Below are 25,830 nucleotides of genomic sequence, written 5' to 3'. Positions count from 1 at the left end.
ATGATGTAATGTGACATAAGAATATGTGACATAATATGTGATGACCGTTTCTGAAATGGAATGGACTTAAACCGTAATTCTTCACATGGTGCTAGTATGATCAGATGATATCGTTCCGAGGAATGTGAAGGATATTCCGTGATTGATCCTAGAGGGCGTGCTTTTACATGTATTATTTATGGATAGTATCAAACCACAATCAAACTGTTAGTGTTATTATAATTACATACAAATTACATAACCAGCAGATTAGGAATTCCATAAATTTTTGATGATGCCTACACCACATTGATTTATATGTACCCGTCATCAATGTCGCTTATCAGTATCAAATGTTGCCCTAAATATTTCCAAAATGTGTTGTTTCCTGTCAGAAAATTATGAAAATATGGTAATTTTTTATGGCAACATAAAATCAGCCATAAAATCACCAACTTTTCGACAATTTCTAAGGCTGGGGTAAGAATTTACGGGGGAGGGGGGGGGGGTTCAGCTGGGGAGAAATTATTTCGATCAAAAAAGAATTTTTGTAGCATGTAAATGTAATGGACTTTGCACTTGGCTTTCCCATCGACTTGCAAGGGTAGACAATGCCTTCTGTAAACATGCTTTACCAAATCAAGTACTGTTGTTTCGCTTGGTACATGTAATTCTGACATCTTCGTTATGATCCTACATCCTCGGATTTAATTTGCAAGACGTATCAGAGATGTATGTTTTCGGTCAAAAATGTGAATTTTGGTCAAAAAAACTCCAAAACCACTGGGCAGATTGGCCTGAAATTTGTGGGAAATGTTCTTGGGGGTGTTTAGTTTTATAATTGTTCATGACACAATGATTCCATCTGTGATATGCACATTGGGGCTGAAAGTGTGTCTTTGTGGTCAAAAATCTATAATTCTAAATCTGAGCACATATGACTGAAATTTGGTGGGAGGGTTCTTTGGGGTGTTTACTTTAAGAGTTTAAAACATATTGACACAACTGGCCCTAGCAACTATGGCCAAGACCTTAGCAACAGTGAAGTGATAATGCATATTACAAAGATAACAACAGAGACAGGTAGGTAAGTGAGTAAAGAATAAGAATAAAACAATGTATGTTAATACACCTACCAACTAGACCATGCCCTTAGCAACATCCAAATGATGGTTTATTTTGCAAAGATGAACACTGGGAAGGGTGGGCAAGTGAATAACAATACCGAAAATGTATGCAAATATGCCTTGCAACAAGACCATGCCCATAGCAACAGCAAAATACAGTTGTGCAACAATGGGCAAAGCCATTGTGCTATTTCTTAACTACAGTGTAGGTTTAGTAGTGCTATAGACATAGAGTGGTGTCTGTCTAGTGTAGGTTTAGTAGTGCTATAGACATAGAGTGGTGTCTGTCTAGTGTAGGTTTAGTAGTGCTATAGACATAGAGTGGTGTCTGTCTAGTGTAGGTTTAGTAGTGCTATAGACATAGAGTGGTGTCTGTCTAGTGTAGGTTTAGTAGTGCTATAGACATAGAGTGGTGTCTGTCTGTGTCTGTCTGTCTGTCTGTGTCTGTCTGTCTGTCTGTGTCTGTCTGTCTGTATGTGTGTATGTGTGTGTGTGGACGACTAAAACTGAAAAAGTGCCAACCCGATTGCCTTGGTATTTGGTACATGGTGGGGACATTACTTGTGGGGTCTAATTGGGAAATTGTTCAAATGAAAAAGATCGCATCACAGGTGTGTGATTTGGGTCCAAAAATATGATTTATGGTTAAAAAAATAAGAAACTACTGGGCAGATTGGTGCGAAATTTGGTGGGAACATTGATTTCTTCATGACATGATGATTCCCTTAGTGATATGCAAATTAGGGCTAAAAATGTGTCTTTTTGGATAAAAACCTATAATTCTAAAACTACTCAGCAGAATGGGCTGAAATTTACCAGGGATGCATCTATTGGTGTATAGACGAAGAAATATTAAGTGTATAATGATCTCATAAGTAATATGCAAATTAGGTGTAAAAAAAGCACTTGGTCAGTGAGACTGAAACTTGGTGAGATGTTTCTAGAAGTGTTATTATGCAGATTTTCACAATTGGCAACCATGACCATGCCCTTAGCAACAGCCAAATGGCAGTATATTTTGGTCAAATAACATCATCTAGGAAAGTGAGTAAACATTCAAAAATGTACACAAATATCCCTAGCAACCATGACCATGCAACAGCCAAATGGTTGTGTATTTCTCAAAGTTAACAGGGATTAATAGACAATTGAAAAAACATTAAAAAGATGTATGCAAATGTGCCAAGCAACAAAACCACGCCCATAGCAACGGCCAAATGATCACATATATTGCGAAGATAACGTGGATTAATAGACAATTGAATAAACATTCAAAAAATGTATGTAAGTTTGCCTAGCAACAAGGCCACGCCCATAGCAACATCCAAATAATCATGTATATTGCAAAGATAACAGGAGTTGAAAGACAAATGAATAAGCATACAAAAATGTATGCAAATGTGCCTAGCCACAAGACCACGCCCATAGCAACAGCCAAATGATCAAATATATCTAACAACATGACCACGCCCATAGCAACAGCCAAGTGATTGCGTTTGCGTATATCGCAAAGATAGCAACATGGTTGTTGGATAGGCAACTGGATAGTCCTGTTATCTTTGCAATATTGTTACCATAGACTACCATATGGATAAACATTTTTAAAAACTGTACAGTTGTGCTACAACGCCATTGGTGGTATTTTTTTATTTACCCAAGGATCTAATTGCATGAAATTAAAGTAATTATAAACATTTTTAGTCCCCGCCGGACGAAGTCCGGACGGAGACTTATGGATTGGGTTCTGTCTGTCTGTGCGGCCGTCCGTCTGTCCGTTCGTCCGCAGCCATTTCTTGGAGATGCCTGGACCGATTTTTTTCAAACTTGGTACAGGGGCAACATACTATAGCATACATATGCACATCAATTTGTTTTATGATACGATTCAATATGGCCGCCTAGCAGCCATTTTGTTTGCAAATTTTCCATGTCCAAAGCCATAACTCAGACATGCTTGAACAGATCTCATTCAAAGTTGGTATTAGCACAGTGTTGACATACATGTGCATATCTATTTTCGTCGTGATACAATCCGATATGGCTGCCTGGCAGCCATTTTGTTGGCGCAGTTTTCATGTCCAAAGCCATAACTCAGACATGCTTGAACAGAGTAGTGATATCAAAAACAACCATATGAGGCAAACATCATTAACCAGGTTTGAAAATGACAACATAAACTGTCAGTTCCTTAAAACCCAATCAGAGCGGGGACTATGTCATTTTCAATTAAAAAACTGTGTCATGGACCCTTAAAGAATTTGAAATATAATTGGCCAGTGACAACATTATTGATTTTCATTTATTCAGTTTGTCCGGGCTTTGGTACCGACAACGTTGGTGGATATGATCATCTTAATGAAGAGAACATTGAGATTTTCAACAACAACTGTACAATAATTAATGGAAGTATGGTTTTGACAACAACTACGTATGATGGGTAAGTTATTTAACTGACATGGTGTCAGACGTCAATGTTTATGTATGTATGTATGTATGTATGTATGTATGTATGTATGTATGTATGTGTATGTATGTATGTATGTACGTACATACATATGTATTTATGTATTATGTATGTATATATGTATATATATATGTATGTATGTGTATGTACGTACGTACATACATATGCATGTATTTATGTATATATGTGTGTGTATGTATGTATGTATGTATGTATGTATGTATGTATATATGTATGTAGTATGTCTGTCTGTCTGTCTGTCTGTCTGTATGTATGTATGTATGTATGTATGTATGTATGTATGTATGTATGTATGTATGTGTGTTCATATTTAATGTATGTGTGCATATATGTATGTATGTATGTACATGTATGTATGTACGTACGTACATATGTATTATGTATATATGTATGTATGTATATATGTATGTATGTATGTATGTATGTATGTACGTACGTACGTACATACATATGTATTTATGTATGTGTGTGTGTGTATGTATTATGTATGTATGTATGTATGTATGTATGTCTGTATGTATGTATGTATGTATGTATGTATGTATGTATGTATGTGTGTGTGTTCACACATACATATATGTAGGGCCAAAAACGTGATTAGTATTAATAATGAAAGGACATGTACCATGTCGAGTATGATCGCATGGAAATGAACCAGCATTAACTTCCAATCCATGTTGTTCTGTATGGACCATCATATCCCTATGACTGGTATCACGATGCCAAGCTGTTAAGGTGCTTCAGGAAATAATGAATTGGTTACCCTATTAGAATGTATAAAAATGTATGCATTCTGTTAACTTTGGTGGAAAAGCGATGGTATGTACGTAAAAGCCAATGTGGGACGATCGTTGTTACTCTTCTGATCATGTGATATGCTAGAGCCAATGTGGGACGATCGTTGTTACTCTTCTGATCATGTGATATGTTAGAGCCAATGTGGGACAATTGTTGTTACTCTTCTGATCATGTGATATGTTAGAGCCAATGTGTGACGATCGTTGTTACTCTTCTGATCATGTGATATGTTAGAGCTAATGTGGGACGATCGTTGTTACTCTTCTGATCATGTGATTTGATACAAGCGTCCCTAGACAAAGATGACATCTTCTGTAAAGCCGCATTGGTAACCGACACTGGATATCCATGTTGGTGGATGTACGTGCAAAATTCAGGAGACCTTTTCTCTGAAATCCAAACCACTACTACAAATACGACGTAAACGAAGTAATTGTGAAAGGGAATGGAATGTTTACACTTATTAGGATGTGATGAACCATACTGCAAATATGAATGTGAATCATTTGCAGTATAAACAGATGTAGCTATATCATCACCATCAATCCAAAAGGAGATGTCAAGGAAATTGATAGTTAGTTCAGAAATATCATAAGTATACTGAATAGCAAGATTAAAAGTTACATATATGATAAATAAATTGCATAAGTCCCTTAAGTTTGAGTAAAGCTGCACCAACGCCATCATCAATAAATCGTTTATATAAATCAGTAGTCTGTAAGGTACGCCGTGACGGGGCGCCCTCAACCATCGGCCAACCCCTAACAGGTGTGAGAGGAGGCCGGTGAGGGCGAAACGTCACGACGTATCTTACAGTCTAATAAATAAGGTGTTCCTGATATTAACACACAAGCATAACTAGGACCAAGACAACTTCCCATAGAAAAACCACATTTCAGCACAAAATACCTGTCATTAAAGATAAAATAATTACACTGTACACATAAGATAAAATAATTCCACTGTACACATAAGATAAAATAATTACACTGTACACATAAGATAAAATAATTACACTGTACACATAAGAACAAGTTCAGCCAATCTCAATAGAATGTAGGCAGGAGGGTCAAGTACAGGTCTTAAATTAAGGTAGTGGTTGAGTGCAACTAAACCTTCATTATGTGGTATGGAAGTATACAAGGACTTCACGTCCATAGAAAAAAGGTACTGTGGATTACCTTGTTGGAATTGGAAGCCATTAAGTGAGCCCCAACTGCTTGGGTATAATTGGGGGCACACTTTAGTATTTCTCTTTCCGGCCTTGATGACATATTAATATCAATTTTTACAGTCGACCATTTTGTATTTTGCATTGCACAAAAATCTCACCAAGTGTCTGATAATGTCAGAAGATTCATCATCCGGAATGGAAGACTTCACACCCTCTTTGCCATCACAATGGAAAAGGATACCTATTTGTTTAGGCTGCAAAAAGCCAGTGAAAGGACATTGGCATTTTGGGCTTCAACCAGGCCCAATTTGCAATGACCATACCTTGACTTTGGCAACAAATACAATCGCTGATCATCAGTTGGGCACACAAATAATGTCGGAAATGTAAAATTCCGCCTTAGTTGCTCAGATTAAGCTAGACTAGGACAAAATTTAACTTCGTCAGACGAATAAATATGTATACTGTCTTTATTTGCCGCTCATTTTACATTCCCAGAATGCTCTGGGATAAGTAAGTTCCGCTTCCAGTGGAATGTGGTACACATCAAAACACGACATCCATCTTCTAAGTGAAATGAGTCATCAAAGTAAATGTCCTGATCATGCACAAGTCCCTTAAGTAGTAACATTCTTTGGGTTTTGTTTTGTTTTTAACCTAACAATAAACAGCTTACAGTTATTCAGCTTTCAGCTTAACAGTCAACAGTTATCTAACTTTTAACAGTAAATAGTTCCAACAGTTATCTAACTTTTAACAGTAAATAGTTCCAAATTATCTAACTTTTAACAGTGAACAGTTCCAACAGTTATCTAAATTTTAACAGTAAATAGTTCCAACAGATATTTAACTTTTAACAGTAAATAGTTCCAACAGTTATTAACTTTTAACAGTAAATAGTTCCAACTGTTATTAAACTTTAATTTAATTCTCAGGTGGAGAAACAACATAGTCACGATTTAACAATCAAATTACTCAATGTTCAAGAATAACTTTCAGGCTGCGGTGGACTACCCATTAACTATATGCCTGTCATTTAGGGGAATATTCTGCCCCTTTACAATAGTATCATCCCATGATAAAGTCATCATATTTTGTGGGTAGCTTGTGGCATGGCCATCCACTGGTGATTTACAAACAATTTCACATGGGACGTGTTTCGTTTGTAACCAACACCTTCAGGTGATTGAACAGTTACCTGGTTACCATCTCTGTGCACAACGGTGATTGAACAGTTACCTGGTTACCATCTCTGTGCACAACGGTGATTGAACAGTTACCTGGTTACCATCTCTGTGCACAACGGTGATTGAACAGTTACCTGGTTACCATCTCTGTGCACAACGGTGATTGAACAGTTACCTGGTTACCATCTCTGTGCACAACGGTGATTGAACAGTTACCTGGTTACCATCTCTGTGCACAACGGTGATTGAACAGTTACCTGGTTACCATCTCTGTGCACAACGGTGATTGAACAGTTACCTGGTTACCATCTCTGTGCACAACAGTGATTGAACAGTTACCTGGTTACCATCTCTGTGCACAACGGTGATTGAACAGTTACCTGGTTACCATCTCTGTGCACAACGGTGTGTGGAATGTCATTGAAGTTAGTTGTCAGCTTGTTCATCTTCTCCTGGCGAATCAGTACTTCATCCCCCACGTTGATTTCTGATGGTTTTGCACCACGTCGCAAATCAGCGGTTATCTTAGACTTGGCTTTCTGCTCAGTGTCAGGGTCTTGAATTTCAGCATCATCAGGATGATGTGTTCACAATCTAGTAATTTACCACATAATTTACGCCCAAATAATAATTCTGCAGGGCTGCGAGCAGTTGTAGGATGAGTGAGTGCCCTCTATGATGCTAGATATTTTCGAATCTCTTTCCTTCAGTCTTGCTTTTCAGCTTGTGCTATTTGCAGTTGTTTCAATAGGGAGGAATTCTGGCGTTCTACCTCTCCATTGGCCTGTGCCCACTTTGGAGTAACCTTAATAACTTTGATGCCATTGACTTCACAAAACTTCATGTAGCCTTCAGCTTTAAAACTGGGGTCCATTATCAGACCGAAATGTCATGGGAATACCATGACGACCAAGATGTTCATCTAAACATAGCTTTATCATAGCCTGGCCACCAAACTTTAGTACGCAAGTTCTGTTTGGTAGCAACAATACCGAAATGCCCTTCATGGGCTAGAGCTAGGGCTTGCTGCCTCAACTTTGTAGGTAACAAAATTTACGAGTCCCTCGCAATATCAACTGACCAATCATACACAACTCACTAGCCACATATTGGAATTGTTTACAGCTTTCAAAATGACCTGAATTGATTGTGGTGTTGCGTGTACTGCCACAAATCTCACGTAGTCATCAGCACCATGGTCATGGCTTGTGGTGTTGCGTGTACTGCTACAAATCTCACATAGTCATCAGCACCATGGTCATGGCTTGTGGTGTTGTGTGTACTGCTACAAATCTCACATAGTCATCAGCACCATGGTCATGGCTTGTGGTGTTGCACGTACTGCCACAAATCTCACGTAGTCATCGGCACCATGGTCATGGCGTTCTAATTGCCACAAATCTCACGTAGTCATCAGCACCATGGTCATGGCGTTCTAATTTACCACAAATCTCACGTAGTCATCAGCACCATGGTCATGGCGTTCTAATTTACCACAAATCTCACGTAGTCATCAGCACCATGGTCATGGCGTTCTAATTGCCACAAATCTCACGTAGTCATCAGCACCATGGTCAAGGCTTGTGGTGTTGCGTGTACTGCTACAAATCTCACGTAGTCATCAGCACCATGGTCATGGCGTTCTAATTTACCACCAGGTTTCAGAAGTCGTGATAATGGATCTCAGTGCTATTATCTGCTTGCAAGGTATGTGTATCACATTGAAGTCATACGGTTGCATGCGCAGAACCCATCTTTCAATTCTAGCACTAGGCTTTGAACGACTCCTATAGATCACCTCTAATGGCTTGTGATCAGTAAGTAAATCGAACTTTACACCATATATGTATGCATGAAATTTCTCACAACTCCAGACCAAAGCAAGTGCCTCCTTTTCTGCATGTCTGCGAGCATCGATCATCGTTCCACATCGGTAACCAATCTGCTGACATAACACACTGGTCTCAGACTACCATCTGATTGTTCCTGCAAGAACTTTGGTACGGGCTGACTTGTTAACGTACGCTAGTGTTGTGGCATCAGCTATTCATTGCTTCAATTCATTGAATGCATTGCATTGTCTCTGTCCAAATTCAAATTTCACACCTTTGCATCTGAGCTCAGACAATGGTTCGCAGATCGTCGTACAATGTGGTATGAATCAACAACTAAAGTTGACCAATCCTACATGTAAGAAGCTACGTACTTCAGCTGCATTTTGTGGCTCACAGGCTTCAAGGATGGCTTTCACACGTGACTCAGTTGGGCCAACCAGTCAAAGGTCAAGACGACATTCTTATGTAAATCATTCATGGTGAAAAGTTCACATGCATAACCTGTAGATATTGATCCTCGTTGCCACTGTAAAATTCCATCATAATAGCTCAGATTAAACTAGACTCAGACAAGATTTAACTTCATCAGATGAACGAATATTTAACACTTTATTTGCCGCTCATTTTACATTCCCAGAATGCTCTGGTATAAGGTAGTTCCGCTTCCAGTGGAATGCGGTACACATCAAAACATGACAAGGTGACAAAAATGGTGCTTCAAATTCAAACTCCCCCCCCCCCCCCCCAGCTGCTCACAGTTGAAGAAGCAGGATTTGAGAAGTTAAGATTGAGAGAAAAGGAACTTTTAAAAAGAAAGAATTACTACTGAGGAAATGAGAGGAACACAGACACAACCACTGGAACTGGAGAAAGAAATTGCCACCCTTCACGTCAATGTTACTGTCAGCCATGATGAGCAGATATTAAACTTTGGTGACTTACATGTACCCCGACAGATGGATATCATTCAACTTCTGGTCTACAAACAAGATGAATGACCACACTCGAAGAATTACGTCGCGACCCATTAAGTACTTTAAGTGCATGGTTGTATCCTTAATGTAGATGGCCTGAGATGCAACAATGGGTTGTAAAATGGCATCCAAATAAAGCGTGATGTGTTCCTTAGGGCAGTTACAAGCTGAGACGATGGGCCTATGAAAAAAAAATTGTGTGGTTCTGATTACATTCAACATTCAATTTTAAAATAGGTGGGGTAGGTAGATTTTTTATAATATCATCGCGCTTTCTAAATATGAAATAGCATTGCATTCTTCCTTTGAGTTATGTTACTGAAACAGTGAAAGGAACTTGTTATTAAATTTAATAGTAATAGATGTCATGCCTGCAAACATTGATGTAATGGTCAACAGTACTAATGTGACCAACTGAAGGAGTCCAATGAGACTTAACAGGGAGGGCGCCAAACAATTGTTGGTTAGTAGTATTATTAATATTAAATTCACCCTGGGTATCATTATCATCATCAGCAAAGTACTCTTTCAAGCAAAGATGACAAAAAACTTTCGGCATCACGTTTACCATAGACCTCACTGATTTATGATACATGTATGTGTGTGTATGTGTGTGCGTACTTACGTATGTATGTATTTATGTATGTGTGTGTGCATGTATGCATTTATGTGTGTACCATGTATGTACATGTATGTACAATATGTATGTATGTATGTATGTATTTATGTATGTATGTATGTATGTATGTATGTATGTATGTATGTATGTGTGTATGCATGTATGTAATACTATGTATGTACATGTACAAATGTAAGTGTGTGTGTGTTTGTATGTTTTAATACAATTTGATGGAGGTATTCTTTCACTGAATATTTTTTAATTGGTATTCAGAACACCAATATATGATAACTTTACTGAAGATGTAATATTGTGTAATTGTTTTTTCTTCCAATGACATATTTACAGAAGTTGTATTCCATTCTTTTATTGGTAGCCAACAACTGAAACACTTCTTTTCTGTAGAGTAGATGCGTTCAGATTTAAGATATTCTGAATTCTGTTAATCTGTTGTCTCTCACAATAGCTCTGTACATTATGTACATTGTACATTCACAAACATAGCTTTATCACCAACATGTCTTTCATAGTGATCATATGGCCAATCAACTCATAATGTCATAACTTACATACAGTCCTGCCTGCAGATTGGTTAAATTGGAATGCTTCAGAAACAAATCTGTCTGCAAGCAGGACTAGATGTCATACAGACACTTTGGACTTCCTCTGTATTGACTATATCTTTGTCTTGTTGACAGCGATCCCTTAAAGGGACTTATTGGAGTTAAACCAAACGAGTTAGATATATTCCATTCAGTCAAAGGAATCATGGGATACCTGAGAGTCGTACATTCTGGAAACACACAATACGAGTTGAGTGCATTCAAGAATTTAGAAACTATCTCTGGACGTGAATTATATCAGTAAGTACTTGTTTCCTCATTGTAGGCATGACAACTTTGCATGTTTTGAGAAATCTTACACTTGCAAATGTTGATTTTATGAAATAGAAAACCTCTAGATTTCAAAAATGCAATAGACATGAGTAAACCTGAGTATGTATGTATGTATGTATGTATGTATGTACATGTATGGATGTATGGATGTATATATGTATGTATGTATGTATGTATGTATGTACATGTATGTATGTATGTATGTATGTATGTATGTATGTATGTATGTAGGTATGTATGTATGTATGTATGTATGTACATGTATGGATGTATGTATGTATATATGTATGTATGTATGTATGTATGTATGTATGTATGTAGAAAGAATTGCATATCAAGTGGAACTTGTGAGACAGTTCGAATAAATAGATGTATGTATGTATTTATACGTCACCTGTCACCAATCTCGCATTCTGATTGGTCGAGAGCCCTGCAGATACACAGGCGTATTTTTCACCAACACCCGTATTTTTGCTTGTTGTATGACGTGATCACTGCACGTCCCCTTGTAAACAAACCTAGCAGACAACTAGAAATACAGCTATAACCAGCATTTCCAATGCCAAATTTGTTGTCAATCGAACAAAATATCACCGTTGTATACTTTGTAACAAGTCTTTGAACTGTACTTTTCATTTCACAGGGAAATAGTCAAAAATTCCACACACAACCGTGAAAGTCCAGTGACGGCAAACGCACAGTCGTCAATGCGATCGTAAACATGAATTCCTAAATTTATTAAGGATATGAAAATTACCACCACAGAGGGTGTAATTTTTGCTTAACTAGAACAACAAAGCATATCACGAACATTTATGTATATTTAATGGAATACAGTACGCAAAACAAAGACGCATTCATTTTTCTGATGGTTATAAGTTTGAATATATCGCTGAGTGATATGCAAATAGTAAACATTACATCATACTACTGAGCAAAGGCGCACTCTGATTGGACGATAAAGTTAAGGCTGACATGTAAACAACCGCATTGCAGTTATCAGAGAGGTGCATGATACTACGCTCAACAGTATAATGCGGAAGTGATTTTATTTTAAAATGAAACTTTTAGACATTCAAAAATGAATTCATAGTCGCAGGTGACGTATAAGTATGTTATTTGCCAAATACTGTTCCACATCTTGCTGCTCGAGGTAATTTTTCTAGTATAACTGTTCGCCTCCGGCTCTCTAGAACGGTATTTGGCAAATAACATAATTATACATATGTACACTGTATGTATGTATGTACATGTATGTATGTATGTATGTATGTATGTATGTATGTATGTATGTACCTGTATGTATGTATGTATGTATGTAATAGTATTTACCTGTATGTATGTATGTATGTATGTATGTATGTATGTACATGTATGTATGTATGTATGTATGTATTTACACAAGTGACATTGGCAACATAACATAATGTAGGATTGATGTTCAATTGAAATAAAATATGCTTTTAAAATATGTAGTATACATCGTTGTAATAACTTGTATTCATTGTAATATCTAGTATGTCATTGAAATATCTAGTATGTCATTGTAATATCTAGTTAGTTATTGTAATATCTAGTTAGTTATTGTAATATCTAGTTAGTTATTGTAATATCTAGTACATGATTGTCATATTAGTATACAATTGAAATATCTAGTGCGTCATTGTAATATGTAGTGTTATTGAAATATCTAGTGTCAGTGAAATATCTAGTGTCAGTTAAATATCTAGTGTTATTGAAATATCTAGTGCGTCATTGTAATATCTAGTGTCAGCGAAATATCTAGTGTTTTTGAAATATCTAGTATATCATTATAATATCTAGTGTCAGTGAAATATCTAGTGTTATTGAAATATCTAGTGCGTCATTGTAATATCTAGTGTCAGCGAAATATCTAGTGTTTTTGAAATATCTAGTATATCATTATAATATTTAGTGTATCATTGTATCATCTAGTACATCATTGAAATATCTAGTATATCAATGTAATATCTAGTACATGTATATCATTGAAATATCTGGTATATCATTATAATATCTAGTATATCATTGCAATATATAGCGTATCATGGTGATATCTAGTATATCATTGTATTAATATCTGGCAGATGACAAAGTGTACTTAAATAAAGAACGGTGATCAAAATTTTGTAGCCGAAATTGTAAACTAAATATAGTGTGAAAGTATTTATTTATTTTCCCTTGTTACATAGAATTGTACTGTGAAACTATTATTCCTTTCAGTGTATTCATAACGACCAAACTCAATTGGGAATGCATGGTTTGAAATTCTTAGTTTTGTAGCAGCTATTCTATCAAAAGTATTTCTAACAAGAGATACATATTTTCATGTTGAAAATTATGTACGTACGTATGTACATACGTATGTATGTATGTATGTATGTATGTATGTATGTATGTATGCCGTATGTATGTATGTATGTATGTATGTATGTATGTATGTATGTATGTATGTATGCCGTATGTATGTACATTGTATATATGTATGTATGTATGTATGTATGTATGTATGTATGTATGCCGTATGTATGTATGTATGTATGCCGTATGTATGTATGTATGTATGTATGTATGTATAATGTATGTATGTATGTATGTATGTATGTATGTATGTATGTATGTATGCCGTATGTATGTATGTATGTATGTATGTATGAATGTATGTATGTATGTATGTATGTATGTATGTATGTATGTATGCCGTATGTATGTACATTGTGTATATATACATGTCTGTCTGTGTTTATTTATGAGACTATATGCATGTAAGTATGTACACATGGATCTGTCCATACTTACTTACCATCTGCCAAGATCAATTCATGTGTTGCTTTATTGGTCCCCGCCAGATGGGAGACTAACAGATTGGCCTCAGTCCATCCGTCTGTGTGTCGGTGCGTGCGTGCGTGCCTGAGTCCAGAGCCATTTCTCGGAAATGACTGGACCGATTTCTCTCAAACTTGTTACAAGGACAACACACTATGCCATACATATGCATGTCAATTTATTTTGTGATATGATCCAATATGGCCGTCAGATGGCCATTTTGTTATAATTTTTTCATATCCAAAAACAATTACGCAGACATGCCTGAACAGATCTCATTCAAAGTTGGTATAAGGACAGTGTTATATTACATACATATACATGTCAATTTATGTAGCAATACGATCCAATATGGCCAATGGGTGGCTATTTATTTATGATTTGTTCTTGTCCAGAACCATTAGTTGGACATGACTGGACCAATTTCTATCAAACTTGGTACAAGGACAACACACTATGACATACATGTATGCATGTCAATGTATGTCTTGATATGATCCAATATAGCTGCCAGGCAGCCATTTTGTTACCATTTTTACATGTCCAGAGCCTTTATTTCGATTTGTCTGAACCAATTTCCTTCAAACTGGGTACAAGGGATATATATTGTACCATATTCTCCATATGCACATCAACTTGTGTGACGATACAATCCAATATAACCACTGGGTGAACATGAACAAATTTCATCAAAACTCATTACACAAAGACAATGTACTATAATGTATAATGTCAACTTGTGTCACAATGTGATCCAACATGACTGCTAGCCAGCCATTCTGTTATGATTTTTTCATGTCTGGAGTCATTTGGCAGATATGTCTGAGCCGATCAATTTCAGTCAACCTGATATGTAGGTAGGGGCAGTGTACTATTATGTACAAACATGCATGTCAATTTGTGATTGCACCTATCATCACAGACAAGAAGTCCAAACAGTGGGGACTATGTCATCTGCGATGGCTTGTTCTATTTAATAGTCTTTGATATTCTTGGAACAGATATTTCAGCTTTTGGAATTTGTGTATATATTTATCATTTTTAGTGAAGTATTGACACTTGTTATTACTTACAGAGGAAAACGGTCACTTATTATTCAATCGACAACTCTAAAGTCACTGGGTCTAACATCTCTGAAAATGATTAGCCATGGCAATGTTTGGATCAAAGAAAATCCATTGCTATGCTACATCTCAAAATCTATGTTTGATGGGATTTTAAAAAACACGACAGTACAAAGAGCTTCAGTAGGATCAAACAGAAGGAAAGATATATGTGGTAAGTATATATGTTACCTAGATCTACAGACTTACATTACAACAATAATAATTAAACAATATAACAGTAATTTTGAGTTTTGTGCATATTGACCATCCTACCTGAGGTATTTCTTCATACTCAGAGTTCATTTTTAGGAACATCAGATGCCATGGTAACCAAAATCACCTTAATATGCAGATTATTTTTCCAAAATTTGACATAAAATGTGAAAAACAAATTGTAAAAAAAATGTATTTGTTTTTGGCACCTATGACATCTGTTGTAACACAAATTGGCTAAAATAGGATTATCTGTTGTCATGGACACAGACAGTAAGGCTTAAAAATGCTGTTTTAGTAAAATACCTAGATTTGTCTGACAAATGTTATAGATTTAATAATAATCACACAGGTTTATTTGCATATTGCCCACTCTACATGGGGTAGTTTGTTTTGTGGAATTCAAAACAAGTTAATCAGTTGCCATGGTAAAAATCAGGTGGATTAAACGTAAAACATGAATAATAAAAGAAAATTTATAAAGAAAATTTCCTTGCTTCCAGCGTGTGAGCTAAGTCTTGTCCATTGTAACACAAATGTCTTAAAAGGAGAGCTGTTTCCATGGAAACATAACGTAGGCAGACAAGTATGTTTTTGCTAAAATATAGTTATACTGTAATGTTTTGAACAAAATACTTTGCCTGAAAACCACCATAAGTATGTAAGGTAACTTATTATTTGTTATACTGGGTTCACATCGAATCTTTCTATCACTTACCAATGTAACAATCACTTCCTTGTTCACACTGAATCTTTCTATCACTTACCACTGGAACAATCACTTCCTTGTTCACACCGAATCTTTCAATCACTTACCACTGTAACGATCACTTCTTTGTTCACACCGAATCTTTCTATCACTTACCACTGTAACAATCACTTCCTTGTTCACTGTAGCAATGAATTCACACCAGATCTTTCTATTCCATCCCACTGCACTGTGACTAATCACACCCCCAATAGGCAGAGATGGAATATCTCACAAGAGTTGGGGAATTTTTGTCTCACAAGAGCCACAGGCGATGGCTCGTGTGAGACAAAAATTCCCCAACGAGTGTGGAATTCTTTTTCTCATGTCCCTTTTTATATTTGTAAACTTTAGTTAATTTGTTGCAATATATATACACAGAGTATGACCAAAAATTCTATTGTTACTGGAGCTCGAGGCACACGACATGTATGATGGTTCACTTTCAAACATAATGACCATATAATATTGCCATTGCATGAATGTTTAAAATTAATTACTAGTATGTACATGCACATAAAATATCAAATTTACATTCCATTTTCGAGGTCATCGGGGGATAAAGCAGCAAAACGGCTTAGACTGACAACTTGTTGTCGTTGGCATTTCTACGGTTGCACTTCGTATAGTCAGTGAGGTACTATGGTACCAGTAACTGTGGTGTGAGATCAATTTGTTCTCACACTGGCTGGCTGTCCCACACTCTCAGCTTGCAGGAACATGAGAAAATAACTTTTTGTTCCATGAAAATTGAAAGCAATATAACCCACCAATATTTCCCTGCTTATTTGTACCAAATCTTTTACCATTGTAACAATGATGACTTCTGTGTACATACCAAATCTTTTACCATTGTAACAATGATGACTTCCGTATTCATACCAAATCTTCTACCATTGTAACAATGATGACTTCCGTATTCATACCAAATCTTTTACCATTGTTACAATGATGACTTCCGTATTCATACCAAATCTTTTACCATTGTAACAATGATGACTTCCGTATTCATACCAAATCTTTTACCATTGTAACATTGATGACTTCCGTGTTCATACCAAATCTTTCAAATATTTTTTACTTTGCACAGTCAATGAAGGGGCAGTATGCGATAGACAGTGCAGTAATGGAGAATGCTGGGGACATGGACCTGACCAGTGTTTAAGTTGTGTGCATTTTGAACGAGAAGATTCGTGTGTCCAAAATTGTGAGCCCAATGACGGGTAGGTGTACTCATTTTTAGCCTTGATTGTGCATGTGGATGTCAGTGATCGTTATTACCAACACATCCAAATGATGTATAATTGTTTAGTTTCCTCAAAAGCAATGATATTTATAGCAGTGTCGACAGTGTGTGAAGTGGATGTAAAGTGTGTGAAGTGGATGTACGTAGATTATGTACACCTGTTCCTTATTATGCAATGTAGATACTAACTTTGTAATACATGTATGCACATTGTATAGCTGTGTATATTGGAGTGCAAAAGTAAGGAGTAGAACAGTCTCTAAGGATATCAAGCAAGATATATAGTAGGTTATCACCTGACTGTATATCTAAGTGTTATGGAATAGAATGACACACTGCAAGTTCTTTTAAATGGTAAAATACACAAGGAAAGATCTAAAAGTCATGCACACAAAAAGAGCCCAATAGAACACGCCTGAAAGATAGAATAAGCGTAGTTAGATATTAAGGAATGATGTAAATAATCTATTAATTCCATGGGGTACCAGCGTTCTGAGATGGAAAATGGTTTCCTTCTCTTTCAACTAATAAATCGATCCTCATCATCAGAAACATTACATATTCCTGAAATAGACATATCTCATACACCATGATCGTTGTAGTAATAAAATGCACCGATACAGGTCGGATAGTTATGATTCTTTTGTCTGGTGAAACGGAGATGTTCCATGAATTGACCACATTTCTTGCATGTAATACAATATTACACTACATTAGTACTGATACAAGTAAACCTACATGTACTCGTAACTGTCATACTGTTCTTAGGACCAGAAACATGATTAATATTAATAATGAAACAACATGTACCACATCGAGTACGATCGCATGGAAATGAACCAGCATTAACTTCCAATCCATGTTGTTCTGTATAGCCCACCATATCTGTAAAGATTAATATCACACCGCCAATCTGTTAAAGGTGTTTCAGGAAATAATGAATTGGTTAGTACCCTATTAGAACGTATGATATTACAATGCTTATTAGTTCTTAACTCTGGTCTAAAAGGGGTTAGAGCCAATGTGGGACGATCATTGTTACTCTTCTGATCATGTGATATGTTAGAGCCAATGTGGGAAGATCGTTGTTACTCTTCTGATCATGTGATATGTTTGAGCCAATGTGGGACGATCGTTGTTACTCTTCTGATCATGTGATATGTTAGAGCCAATGTGGGAAGATCATTGTTACTCTTCTGATCATGTGATATGTTAGAGCCAATGTGGGAAGATCGTTGTTACTCTTCTGATCATGTGATATGTTAGAGCCAATGTGGGAAGATCGTTGTTACTCTTCTGATCATGTGATATGTTAGAGCCAATGTGGGAAGATCGTTGTTACTCTTCTGATCATGTGATATGTTAGAGCCAATGTGGGAAGATCGTTGTTACTCTTCTGATCATGTGATATGTTAGAGCCAATGTGGGAAGATCGTTGTTACTCTTCTGATCATGTGATATGTTAGAGCCAATGTGGGAAGATCGTTGTTACTCTTCTGATCATGTGATGTGTTAGAGCCAATGTGGGAAGATCGTTGTTACTCTTCTGATCATGTGATATGTTAGAGCCAATGTGGGAAGATCGTTGTTACTCTTCTGATCATGTGATATGTTAGAGCCAATGTGGGAAGATCGTTGTTACTCTTCTGATCATGTGATATGTTAGAGCCAATGTGGGACGATCGTTTTTACTCTTCTGATCATGTGATATGTTAGAGCCAATGTGGGACGATCGTTGTTACTCTTCTGATCATGTGATTTGATACAAGCTTCCCTAGACAAAGATGACACCTTCTATAAAGCTGCATTAGTAACCAACACTGGATATCCACATTGGTGGAAGTACGTGCAAAATTCAGCTGACCTTTTCTTTTATATCTGTGTATATCTGTGTGTGTGTGTGTGTGTGTGTGTGTGTGTGTGTGTGTGTGTGTGTGTGATTTACACTAAAAAAATGCCAGACCAATTGCCTTGGTATGGGGGGGGGGACATTACCCTTGGTGTCTAGTTGGGAAATTGTTCAAGGCAAAATGATCACATGTTAGGTGTGTCACTATTTTGCCATTTTTCATCAAAAATTTTTAACTAAAAAACTACAGGGGAGATTGGTCTGAAATTTGTTGGGAGCGTTCTTAGGGGGTGTAGATTAAGATTTGTTCATGACATGACGATTCCATCAGTGATATGCAAATTAGGCAAAAAAGTCTGTCTTTTTTATCAAAAATCTTTAATTCCACTGAGCAAAGTAAAAGTGTGGATTTTGGTTGGGAACATGTACATGTATCTTGAAAAGTATTGGTTGATGGGACTGAGATTTGGAGAGATGTTTTTGGACGTGCTATTCTGCAAATGTTGTTTTAAATTTTGAAAGCTTGAGAAGGCAATATGTACACCTCTCATGAGGGGTCCTAAGGGGTCTCCCCTAGAAGTCCTGGAGCTTTTTTACTCTAAATAGACAATTTTGAGACTATTCAGACCCTTTCAGGCAATAATTTTCAAGCTTTACAAGACAACACCAACATGTAAAAAGCAACTACATACTATACATACAAATGTAGGGTTGACATATTTTTCAAATAAGGTTTAATAGCATCTTGACAGTAAGAGATACAGGGAAGAGCTTGAGACTGGGATATGTACACCTCTTGTGAACTGTGTGTGTGGGGGGGGGGGGTCCTAAGGAATCTCCCCCTAGAAGCTCTGCATGTTGTTTTTTTTACTCTTAAAGAGCATTTTTAGACTATTCAGACACTTTAAGACAATAATTTCTAAGCTTTACAAGACAACACCAACACTTAAAAAACAACTTCATAGGGTTGAAATAAAGTTTAATAGCATATTGAAAGTAAGAGGTACCGGGAGGAGCTTGAGACTGGGATAAATTATGTCCACCTCTTGTTTGTGTGTGTGTGTGTGGGGGGGGGGGGGGGGAAAGATAACAACATGGATTTATATACTATTAACACATGAATAAACATTCAAAAATGTGTGCAAATATGTCTAACAATAAGACCACCCTGCCAATAACAACAGCCATCTGGTGATGTATTTTGCAAAGATAACAACATGGGTTTATAGACACATGAATAAACATTCATAAAATGTATGCAAATATGTCTAGCAACAAGACCATGCCCATAGCAACAACCAAATGATCATGTATATTGCAACAGGGTTGGATTGACAACTGGATAATCATTTAGCAAATGAACACCTATACCTTGCATGGATCAGTACGTGAATCGATAACATTTTTGAAAACCATACAGTTGTGCTACAATGCCATTGGCACTTTTTTTTTTTATAGATATTACCAAATGTCAAGCAAGAAGTGTGCTAGCTGTGATGATGAATGTCTTAATTCCTGCAGTGGCCCGGTAATAGTATTTGTATTTGTATTGTCATGCACTGTCTGTAAACTGAGGTCTCTCTCAAAGTCACCATACATAATGTACTTAGTTTAAAAGCAATCATGTGTAATGAAGTACTCACATAAATATACAAACTTGAATGTGCTCACATAAACATAATACAAACTTGAATGTACTCACATAAACATAATACAAACTCAGATGTGCTCACATAAACATACACAAACTCAGATGTGCTCACATAAACATACACAAACTCAGATGTGCTCACGTAAACATACACAAACTCAGATGTGCTCAAATAAACATAATACAAACTCAGATGTGCTCAAATAAACATATACAAACTCAGATGTACTCACGTAAACATACACAAACTCACATGTGCTCACATAAACATACACAAACTCATGTGCTCACATAAACATACACAAACATACATAAACATATACAAACTCAGATGTACTCACGTAAACATACACAAACTCAGATGTGCTCACATAAACATACACAAACTCATGTGCTCACATAAACATACACAAACATACATAAACATACATAAACATACACAAACTCAGATGTGCTCACATAAACATACACAAACTCATGTGCTCACATAGACATAATACAAACTCGGATGTGCTCACAAAAACATAATACAAACTCAGATGTACTCACATAAACATACAAACTCAGATGTGCTCACATAAACATACGTACACAAACTCAGATGTGCTCACATAAACATATACAAACTCAGATGTGCTCACATAAACATACGTACACAAACTCAGATGTGCTCACATAAACATATACAAACTCAGATGTGCTCACATAAACATACGTACACAAACTCAGATGTGCTCACAAAAACATAATACAAACTCAGATGTACTCACATAAACATACAAACTCAGATGTGCTCACATAAACATACGTACACAAACTCAGATGTGCTCACATAAACATATACAAACTCAGATGTGCTCACATAAACATATACAAACTCAGATGTACTCACATAAACATATACAAACTCAGATGTACTCACATAAACATACACAAACTCAGATGTGCTCACATAAACATATACAAACTCAGATGTACTCACATAAACATATACAAACTCAGATGTACTCACATAAACATATACAAACTCAGATGTGCTCACATAAACATAATACAAACTCAGATGTACTCACATAAACATATACAAACTCAGATGGGCTCACATAAACATACACAAACTCAAATGTGCTCACAAAAACATAATACAAACTCAGATGTGCTCACATAAACATAATACACACTCAGATGTACCTTGGAGGAATTATACTGACAGTATAATTCCTCCAAGGATGTACTCACATAAACATAATATAAACTCGGATGTACTCACATAAACAAACTCAGATGTACTCACATAAACATATACAAACTCAGATGTACTCACATAAACAAACTCAGATGTACTCACATAAACATAATACAAACTCAGATGTACTCACATAAACAAACTCAGATGTACTCACATAAACATATACAAACTCAGATGTACTCACATAAACAAACTCAGATGTACTCACAAAAACATAAGCAAAAATGTATTGTATTCACATAAATATAGATAAGCTTGTTATGTACATGTACTAACAAATTTATATTCACAAACTTACACAGCAAATACCAGTCAATATATTGTGACAGGTGATTTAGCATAGCAAAATGATGTAATTGACAGAGTATGATCATGTGTATTTTTTGTTTATTGATGCTTATGTACACAAATATTGTCAGGGAACCAATTTATCACAATTGTAAATGGTGTGTGTGTGTGTGTGTGTGTGTGTGAACTGCTTGCTTGATTGGTATATAGCATGGTCTTTGCTTTACTGAGGGTGTCTGCACAGTCTAGTTGCAAATCTTTTTAACAAAATGTGATTTCAATGAAAAAGTGTAAAATTAAATTGGTAACTTTTTAGTGGAGATTATAAAATGAATTTAGTCTTTTATTCAATATGCTAATGTTCAGTTTGTCCATGAAATGTATTATCTGATCTGAATGTATTTTTGTATGAATTTTTATAAAGGGTCCATACAACTGCACAGCCTGCAAGCATGTCCAAGACGGTGACCTTTGCAAATCAGAATGTCCAGCAATTAAATATCTAGATGAAGAGAACAGGTGTCAGAATTGTCATGACAACTGCAAAACATCAGGCGAAAACATTGGGTAATTCATTATTATGATACATGTATTGACAATTTTTATATAATATTTATACATGATTACTGACTCAGATAAGGTAAGGTTGACTTTGATAATAACAGTTAGACATCCCAAGAAAGGTCACGTGCAACACTTTTGTACGTCAGCATATTTTACTCCTGACGTCACGAAAAAATATTCTTCATATGTCATGATATTCAGGGAGCATAAAAAGGACAGTAATGTCGATGGGTTTGAGAGGTTTTACAGACGTTAACGTTGTTGTAAATAGGACAGTAGTGTAGATGGGTTTGAGAGGTTTTACAGATGTTAACGTTGTTGTAAATAGGACAGTAGTGTAGATGGGTTTGAGAGGTTTTACAGATGTTAACGTTGTTGTAAATAGGACAGTAGTGTAGATGGGTTTGAGAGGTTTTACAGATGTTAACGTTGTTGTAAATAGGACAGTAGTGTAGATGGGTTTGAGAGGTTTTACAGATGTTAACGTTGTTGTAAATAGGACAGTAGTGTAGATGGGTTTGAGAGGTTTTACAGATGTTAACGTTGTTGTAAATAGGACAGTAGTGTAGATGGGTTTGAGAGGTTTTACAGATGTTAACGTTGTTGTAAATAGGACAGTAGTGTAGATGGGTTTGAGAGGTTTTACAGATGTTAACGTTGTTGTAAATAGGACAGTAGTGTAGATGGGTTTGAGAGGTTTTACAGATGTTAACGTTGTTGTAAATAGGACAGTAGTGTAGATGGGTTTGAGAGGTTTTACAGATGTTAATGTTGTTGTAAATAGGACAGTAGTGTAGATGGGTTTGAGAGGTTTTACAGATGTTAATGTTGTTGTAAATAGGACAGTAATGTAGATGGGTTTGAGAGGTTTTACAGATGTTAATGTTGTTGTAAATAGGACAGTAGTGTAGATGGGTTTGAGAGGTTTTACAGACGTTAACGTTGTTGTAAATAGGACAGTAGTGTAGATGGGTTTGAGAAGTTTTACAGACGTTGACGTTGTTGTAAATAGGACAGTAGTGTAGATGGGTTTGAGAGGTTTTACAGATGTTGACGTTGTTGTAAATAGGACAGTAGTGTAGATGAGTTTGAGAGGTTTTACAGATGTTAACGTTGTTGTAAATAGGACAGTAGTGTAGATGGGTTTGAGAGGTTTTACAGATGTTAACGTTGTTGTAAATAGGACAGTAGTGTAGATGGGTTTGAGAGGTTTTACAGACGTTGACGTTGTTGTAAATAGGACAGTAGTGTAGATGGGTTTGAGAGGTTTTACAGATGTTAACGTTGTTGTAAATAGGACAGTAGTGTAGATGGGTTTGAGAGGTTTTACAGATGTTAACGTTGTTGTAAATAGGACAGTAGTGTAGATGGGTTTGAGAAGTTTTACAGATGTTAACGTTGTTGTAAATAGGACAGTAGTGTAGATGGGTTTGAGAGGTTTTACAGATGTTAATGTTGTTGTAAATAGGACAGTAGTGTAGATGGGTTTGAGAGGTTTTACAGATGTTAACGCTGTTGTAAATAGGACAGTAGTTTTCATGGGTTTGAGAGGTTTTACAGATGTTAACGTTGTTGTAAATAGGACAGTAGTGTAGATGGGTTTGAGAGGTTTTACAGATGTTAACGTTGTAAATAGGACAGTAGTGTAGATGGGTTTGAGAGGTTTTACAGATGTTAACGTTGTTGTAAATAGGACAGTAGTGTAGATGGGTTTGAGAGGTTTTACAGATGTTAACGTTGTTGTAAATAGGACAGTAGTGTAGATGGGTTTGAGAGGTTTTACAGATGTTAACGTTGTTGTAAATAGGACAGTAGTGTAGATGGGTTTGAGAGGTTTTACAGATGTTAACGTTGTTGTAAATAGGACAGTAGTTTTCATGGGTTTGAGAGGTTTTACAGATGTTAACGTTGTTGTAAATAGGACAGTAGTGTAGATGGGTTTGAGAGGTTTTACAGATGTTAACGTTGTTGTAAATAGGACAGTAGTGTAGATGGGTTTGAGAGGTTTTACAGATGTTAACGTTGTTGTAAATAGGACAGTAGTGTAGATGGGTTTGAGAGGTTTTACAGATGTTAATGTTGTCGTAAATAGGACAGTAGTGTAGATGGGTTTGAGTGGTTGTATGGACGTTAATGTTGTCGTAAATAGGACAGTAGTGTAGATGGGTTTGAGAGGTTTTACAGATGTTAACGTTGTTGTAAATAGGACAGTAGTGTAGATGGGTTTGAGAGGTTTTACAGATGTTAACGTTGTTGTAAATAGGACAGTAGTGTAGATGGGTTTGAGAGGTTTTACAGATGTTAATGTTGTCGTAAATAGGACAGTAGTGTAGATGGGTTTGAGTGGTTGTATGGACGTTAATGTTGTCGTAAATAGGACAGTAGTGTAGATGGGTTTGAGAGGTTTTACAGATGTTAACGTTGTTGTAAATAGGACAGTAGTGTAGATGGGTTTGAGAGGTTTTACAGATGTTAACGTTGTTGTAAATAGGACAGTAGTGTAGATGGGTTTGAGAGGTTTTACAGACGTTGACGTTGTTGTAAATAGGACAGTAGTGTAGATGGGTTTGAGAGGTTTTACAGATGTTAACGTTGTTGTAAATAGGACAGTAGTGTAGATGGGTTTGAGAGGTTTTACAGATGTTAACGTTGTTGTAAATAGGACAGTAGTGTAGATGGGTTTGAGAGGTTTTACAGACGTTGACGTTGTTGTAAATAGGACAGTAGTGTAGATGGGTTTGAGAGGTTTTACAGATGTTAACGTTGTTGTAAATAGGACAGTAGTGTAGATGGGTTTGAGAGGTTTTACAGACGTTGACGTTGTTGTAAATAGGACAGTAGTGTAGATGGGTTTGAGAGGTTTTACAGATGTTAACATTGTTGTAAATAGGACAGTAGTGTAGATGGGTTTGAGAGGTTTTACAGATGTTAACGTTGTTGTAAATAGGACAGTAGTGTAGATGGGTTTGAGAGGTTTTACAGATGTTAACGTTGT

At 36.3% G+C, this 25,830-nt stretch overlaps 1 protein-coding gene across 2 annotated transcripts in view; it reads left to right on the top strand.

Moving 5' to 3' along the window:
• The window catches only part of LOC144445565 (epidermal growth factor receptor-like), a 57,471-nt gene that overhangs the window by 8,754 nt on the left and 22,887 nt on the right, over nt 1–25,830 (top strand). For both annotated transcript variants that reach the window (XM_078135170.1, XM_078135172.1), the window contains exons 2-7: nt 3,414–3,543; nt 10,877–11,041; nt 14,997–15,199; nt 17,079–17,211; nt 20,542–20,611; nt 22,696–22,838. In XM_078135170.1, the coding sequence (XP_077991296.1) occupies nt 3,414–3,543; nt 10,877–11,041; nt 14,997–15,199; nt 17,079–17,211; nt 20,542–20,611; nt 22,696–22,838 (844 nt within the window). The remainder of the gene's footprint in view (nt 1–3,413; nt 3,544–10,876; nt 11,042–14,996; nt 15,200–17,078; nt 17,212–20,541; nt 20,612–22,695; nt 22,839–25,830) is intronic.

This window comes from Glandiceps talaboti, chromosome 14 (genome assembly GCF_964340395.1).
Source record: "Glandiceps talaboti chromosome 14, keGlaTala1.1, whole genome shotgun sequence".
Taxonomy (NCBI): Eukaryota; Metazoa; Hemichordata; class Enteropneusta; family Spengelidae; genus Glandiceps; species Glandiceps talaboti.
Note: the sequence above shows the minus strand (reverse complement) of the source record. Positions and strands in the feature narration are given on the sequence as shown.